The 6,000-nt window shown below is 42.3% G+C and overlaps 2 protein-coding genes across 2 annotated transcripts; both read right to left on the bottom strand.

Annotated features, from left to right (window-relative positions):
• Positions 1–246: 246 nt before the first annotated feature.
• LOC311367580 (uncharacterized protein) lies at positions 247–2,511 on the bottom strand (the record flags this gene model as incomplete). Its single annotated transcript, XM_084486405.1, has 9 exons — positions 2,352–2,511; positions 2,140–2,264; positions 1,746–2,054; positions 1,450–1,653; positions 1,244–1,369; positions 986–1,156; positions 797–901; positions 604–699; positions 247–267 (listed from the first exon to the last, which is right to left on the bottom strand). The coding sequence occupies exons 1-9, from the start codon at positions 2,419–2,421 to the stop codon at positions 247–249; spliced, it is 1,227 nt and encodes a 408-aa protein (XP_084342531.1). The 5' UTR covers positions 2,422–2,511.
• A 368-nt stretch (positions 2,512–2,879) lies between these two features.
• Positions 2,880–5,930, bottom strand: LOC311367579 (uncharacterized protein; the record flags this gene model as incomplete). The annotated part of the gene is made up of 11 exons (XM_084486404.1): positions 2,880–3,080; positions 3,166–3,284; positions 3,439–3,565; positions 3,667–4,056; positions 4,164–4,254; positions 4,364–4,509; positions 4,623–4,799; positions 4,890–5,144; positions 5,232–5,487; positions 5,577–5,713; positions 5,793–5,930. 11 exons carry the CDS (start codon positions 5,928–5,930, stop codon positions 2,880–2,882), a joined length of 2,037 nt encoding a protein of 678 aa, XP_084342530.1.
• Between the last annotated feature and the right edge of the window lie 70 nt (positions 5,931–6,000).

Here is a 6,000-nt window from a genome sequence, read left to right as displayed (position 1 = left end):
TAACGTTTGTGCGCATGAGCACGAAATCTCGTGATACCGGGTTGGCATATGTTAAACCTTTCAGGCTACATCCAATAACCTATGAGATACAGCTCTGGTAAAGATAAACACTGTTTTTAGGACTGAGCAAAGGAAGCAAAGCCAAAAAAATAGCTACACATTACAGGATGGAAAGTTAATGTATAGTTTATTGTATGCTTTTCACAATTATGTCATATTGTATGACTTATTTCCAATGGAAAGGAATTATTCAGCACTCTCCTTTCCCTAAGAGAAAAACCAAACAAATGTAGGAATTAGATATAAAGTCATTTTCAAGTCAATCATTTAAGTCGATTCTAAGATATATATTTGTGCAATAATCTGAACTGTAGTTTTACTCTCCAATTACCTTTCCAGAGTCACGGCTCTTGGCCCTCAGCTTATTGACCTGAGTCTCAGCGATGTCAGCACGTTCCTCAGCCTCCTCCAGCTCATGTTGAACCTTCCTGCACTTGGACAGGTAAGAGTTGGCCTGCTCCTCCTGTAGAAACATTAATATTTTGTTAAATAAGTACTGAAATTGATGCAATAACCAGATTTTGTTACGTAGTTTCTACTTACCGCTTCCTCAGCCTGCCTCTTGTAAGCCTTCACCTTCAGCTGCAGCTTATCAACAAGATCCTGGAGTCTGCAACCATTCTTCTTATCTTCCTCAGTCTGATGCAAAAGTGAAAAATCAACATCATGTGGCCTTTAGATAAGATCAAAATGCTAATGCAGTAGAAACATATTTGGAGATGTAAGTTTGACATACCTGGTAGGTGAGTTCCTTGACTCTCCTCTCATATTTGCGGACACCTTTTACTGCATCTGCTCCACGTCTCTGTTCATTATCCACCTCTGATTCCAGATCGCGAACCTTTAGAGTAAAAGTGAATTAATAAATCTCCTCCTTACATTGGGCTTAAATCTATTATTAAATGGTTGATGATTACTTTCTTACTCTGGCCTCCAGTTTCTGAAGTTGCTTCTTGCCACCCTTCATGGCCAGGTTCTCAGCCTCATCCAGGCGATGCTGCAGGTCTTTCACTGTGACCTCCAGGTTCTTCTTCATCCTCTCCAGGTGAGAGCTAGTATCCTGCTCTTTCTTCAGCTCCTCAGCCATCATAGCAGCCTAGACATAAAAAACAGGAGAGAATTTGTTTATGAAGAGGTATTTTCATTTGTCGTTTGATGATTTAAAAAATAAAAATAAACCTACATCAGTGATGGCCTTCTTGGCCTTCTCTTCAGCATTCCTGGCTTCCTGTACACTATCGTCCACCTCACCCTGGACTTGGACCAGGTCACTTTCCAGCTTCTTCTTTGAGTTCAACAGGCTTGTGTTCTGAAACATATTATAATATAATTACAGTTAAAACATGAGTGTTCTTGTATTCAAATGATAGGATTAGAATGTTTGTTTACCTGAGAGTGCAGCAGTCCAACACGCTCGCTGGCGTCCACCAGCTCTTGCTCAGCCACTTTGCGGCCTCTCTCTGTCTGTTCCAGAGCTGCCCTCAGCTCCTCGATTTCAGCCACCATGAGACCGTTCCTACGTTCCACCATGGCAGCCTGCTCCTTCAGGTCGTCCGCAGCTCTGGTGGCATCATCAAGATGCAATTGGGCATCCTAATATTAACAGAAAACACTTATCAGAAAACATCCCAACAGGATAGCTGGAACTAAGTTTTACATACGCCATACATTCATTTGTGTCATACTTTCAGTTGTCCCTGCACATTCCTCAGCTGCTTCTGGGCCTCAGCAGCCTGGCGGTTGGCATGGCTCAGCTGGATCTCCATCTCATTCAGGTCTCCCTCCATCTTCTTCTTGATTCTCAGGGCATCATTCCTGCTCCTGACCTCAGAGTCCAGGTTACTCTGCATGGAGTCAATGACCCTCTGGCTGTTCCTCTTGATCTGCTCCATCTCCTCATCCTTCTCAGCCAGCTTCCTGTCGACCTCACCCTTAATCTGGTTGAGCTCCAGCTGGACACGCAGAATCTTGGATTCCTCATGCTCCAGAGTTCCCTAATGTATGAAATAAAAATTAACAAATTTGTGGAAACTAAATGTTTTATTTTTCATGTAGTTTTGCAGATTTAATCATCCTCACCTCAGCTTCCTCAAGGGCTGACTGGATCTCAGTCTTCTCTGTCTCCACCTGCTTCTTGGATTTCTCCAGCTCATGGATGCTCTTTCCAGTCTCACCAATTTGTTCAGTCAGATCAGAAATCTCCTCTGCAGAGCAGATTTGTATTTGTTATAAGTCTGTCATGCATATTTATCTGCAAAATAGTACTACTAATATTATTGACAAAAACTCACGCTGGAGGTTCTTGTTTTCACGTTTCATGGTCTCCAGATGATCGAGAGTTTCTTCATAGGAGTTCTTCATCTTGAAAAGCTCAGTGCTGAGAGAACGAGCCTCTTTCTGAGTTCCTTCAAGCTCTGCCTGGCCCTCCTCATATTTCTGCTTCCAATCAGCCAAAACCTGTTTATTATTGTTAATAAAGGGGTGCATGTTAAGCACCTGAGGAAGAATCATAGGATGATTATAGTTGTTTTAATTTAACTTAAGAACAACAAACCTTGTCAAAGTTCCTCTGCTTCTTGTCAAGGTTGGCAGCCAGTCCATTGGCCCTCTCCACATCCACCATGAGATCCTCCACCTCACCCTGGAGTCTCTGTTTGGTCTTCTCCAGAGAGGCACACTTTGAGTTCACAGCCTCAATCTGTTCCTCAGCCTCCTGAAGGCGCTGGGCAAGCTTTTTCCTGTTAAAGAATAACATGGTTTAATTGATCTAAATTCATCAAATAGAATGTCTATTTTTGCTAAAGAATACAATATTCGACTCACTTGGATTCCTCAAGCTCCTCAGTGCGCTGGATAGCATCAGTTTCATACTTGCTCCTCCACTGAGCCACCTCACCGTTGGCCTTGGACATTCCACGCTGCAGCTCAGCCTTGGCCTCCTGCTCCTCCTCAAACTGCTCCCTCAGAAGGTCACAGTCATGGCGGGCTGATTGCACACCATGAGCAAGAGCATTCTTGGCCTACAAAAGTTGAAACACACCATGTCAATTCAAGATCATTTTTTATCTTTGTCCCCTACAATTTTTATGAATAATACTACCTTACCTTAACTTCCTCCTCATTTTGCCTCTTGAGCTCCTCGATCTGTTGAGTATAAGCCTGCTTGCCTCTGGTCAGCTGGGAGACAAGAGCTTCCTTCTCCTCAAGCTGACGACCAAACTCGCCTAGTTGGAGGCGGAATGTGGAATATTGAATACGTTGTAAAAAAGGTGTAAAACAGAATATATAGATTCAATTATATTTATTAAAGAGTCTCTCCAGGCTGCCATTACAATTCATTAATGATGAATACAAATTACCAACTGCTGAAGCATTTACCATTTTCTGTCAGCAGTCTTGCTCTCTGGGCACTGATGTCATTGATCTGGCGAGCATTCTCATCACTCTTAGCCTTGATTTCACTGAGTTGGTCCTCAAGGGTACGGCAGATCTTCTCCAGATTTCCCTGATCATTAAAAATGTATAAATTTGAAATCAATGTTAATTTATTGTTAGTTATTTTTAAAAGAATAATTAACACACTGAAGGCATTGAGGAATAACTTACCTTGGCCTTAGAAACAGCTTCCATGTTACTTGAGAGGTCATCAATCTCCATCTTGAACTCGCTCTTCTCCTTCTCAAGCTTCTGCTTGACACGCTGGAGGTTGTCAATCTGCTCTCCCAGCTCTGCTACACTGTCAGCCTGCTTCTTACGCAGAGCAGCAGCAGTGGCTTCATGCTGCAGGGTGGACTCCTCAAGGTCACGACGCAGCTTCTGGAACTCAGCCTCACGCTTCTTGTTCATCTCAATCTGAGCAGAAGTGGCTCCACCAGCCTCCTCAAGCCTCTCACTGATCTCTTCAAGTTCCCTGGAGAGATCAGCTCTCTGCTTCTCAACCTTGGCACGAGCAGCACGCTCAGCCTCAATCTCTTCCTCCAGTTCCTCAATACGGGCCTAAATAATAGACAAATATCAAGCTCAATATCAAAGTATGTAATTTCAGAAAATGTGTATTAACAGCAAAGGAACGCCATTAGGTGTATTCTCCAGTATTCTCCAACCTGAAGCTCCTTGATCTTTTTCTGAAGCTGAGCACCCAGTGACTGCTCATCTTCAATCTTGCTCAGAAGCTGGCTGGTCTCAAAGTCCTTCCTGTGAATAATTAACAAAAGAAATGTTCAACTATTGCAAAAAAAAGAAAAGAAATCAGAAGGCACATGGAGTGCATTCTATTGTGGTTCAGAAAATACAAACGTCTTACTTCTTGATTTTCTCATCAGACTGCTGTTTGTCGTTCTCAAGATCCATGACAGATTCCTGAGCCAGTTTCAGATCACCCTCAAGCTTTCTCTTGGATCTCTCAAGGTCCATACGGAGCTTCTTCTCTTGCTCCAGAGAACCTTCAAGCTGGATGTCAATCATTTCATATAATTAAGAACAATCTAATGTATGGTTGAATATTCACTCAACTCCATTACTGATATTAATTTTAAGTTTGCATGAGGCTTTATTTTACTCACATCATCCACTTGCTGTTCAAGCTTGGTCTTGGCCTTGGTCAGAGTGTTGACTTTGTCTTCCTCTGCCTGCAGGTCATCAAGAGTCTGCTGATGTGACTCTTGGAGGGCTTTCTTCTCCTTTGTCAGCTTAGCAACACTCTCATCCTGAGAGGCCATCTCCTCTGTGAGGTTCTTTACCTAAAACAAAATTGTGTCAAACATACTAATTTGTCAAGCGTAAACTTCCTTTGTACTACTGAAAGTTGATGATGTTGATATTTTGCTGACAACTTTACAAACCTTGTTCTCAGTGGCATGTTTCTCCTTCTCCACTTTGGCCAAGGTAAGCTCCAGGTCATCAATGTCCTTCTTGAGCTCAGAGCATTCATCCTCCAGTTTCCTCTTCTTGGCAGTCAGCTCAGCATTGATTTCCTCCTCATCCTCCAGTCTCTCAGTTGTCTCCTTGAGTTTGGCCTCCAGCTGGATCTTACCTTTGATAAGTCCTTCACACCTCTCTTCAGCATCATTCAGATTCTCTCCTTCCTGTGTAATATTAAGATATGTAGAACATGTCACATCACATTTACCTCACTGTGTACACATGGAGATATTAAAATTATATTTACTTACAGAAGCCACTTGCAGTGAAAGATCATTCTTCTCCTGCAGGAGAGAAACCATCTTCTGCTCAAGTTCCTTCTTCTTGGCCAGGGCAGCTGCCAGGTCTGTCTTCATCTTTTCATAGTTATCCTTCATCTGGACAAGCTCCTTCTCGGTTTCAGCACTCTTTAGAAGAGGCTTGATCTTGTAGTACACCTTCATCCATGGCCAGTGTTTGACATTCATGAATGAGCGGATGTTGTACTGAATAGTGTAGATGGCTTCCCTATAAGAATAAAATAAACCATCATATTGGGGTTGTACTTAGTAGCTAAAAACCTTTTGTAGTTTTGAGCACTATGTTTAAAAACATACCTCCTCTCCGTCATCTTCACATACTCCTTTCTCATGACATAACCTCTGCATGCAGCCTGAATCATTCCGACCAGAGCTGCCAGCTTCTCATCTCGCATCTCCTCAAGAGTACCCAGAAGACCAGCTTTGAAGAACACCTTAATGTAAGAAAATACATTTGTCAGTGAGTAACTTTCAATATAGTATAAACATAGTTCTTGACAACAATAAACAGACCTTGGTGTGTCCAAATTTGTACTCATCGTGAGGCACATCAATGGACCCAAGCAGTTTCTCAGAAGCCTTCTTGTTGTCAATGAACTGTCCCTCAGGAATGACACTGGCATTCAGTACTTTGTACCTGAAGAAGACCATTGTAATGTTTTTAACATTAATTTAAATGTTCAAAGGCGTTTGTAAAGTTGTCCTTGAAAAAAACATTTAG

This window comes from Micromesistius poutassou (assembly GCF_964030765.1).
Source record: "Micromesistius poutassou genome assembly, chromosome: 22".
NCBI lineage: Eukaryota > Metazoa > Chordata > Actinopteri > Gadiformes > Gadidae > Micromesistius > Micromesistius poutassou.
Note: the sequence above shows the minus strand (reverse complement) of the source record. Positions and strands in the feature narration are given on the sequence as shown.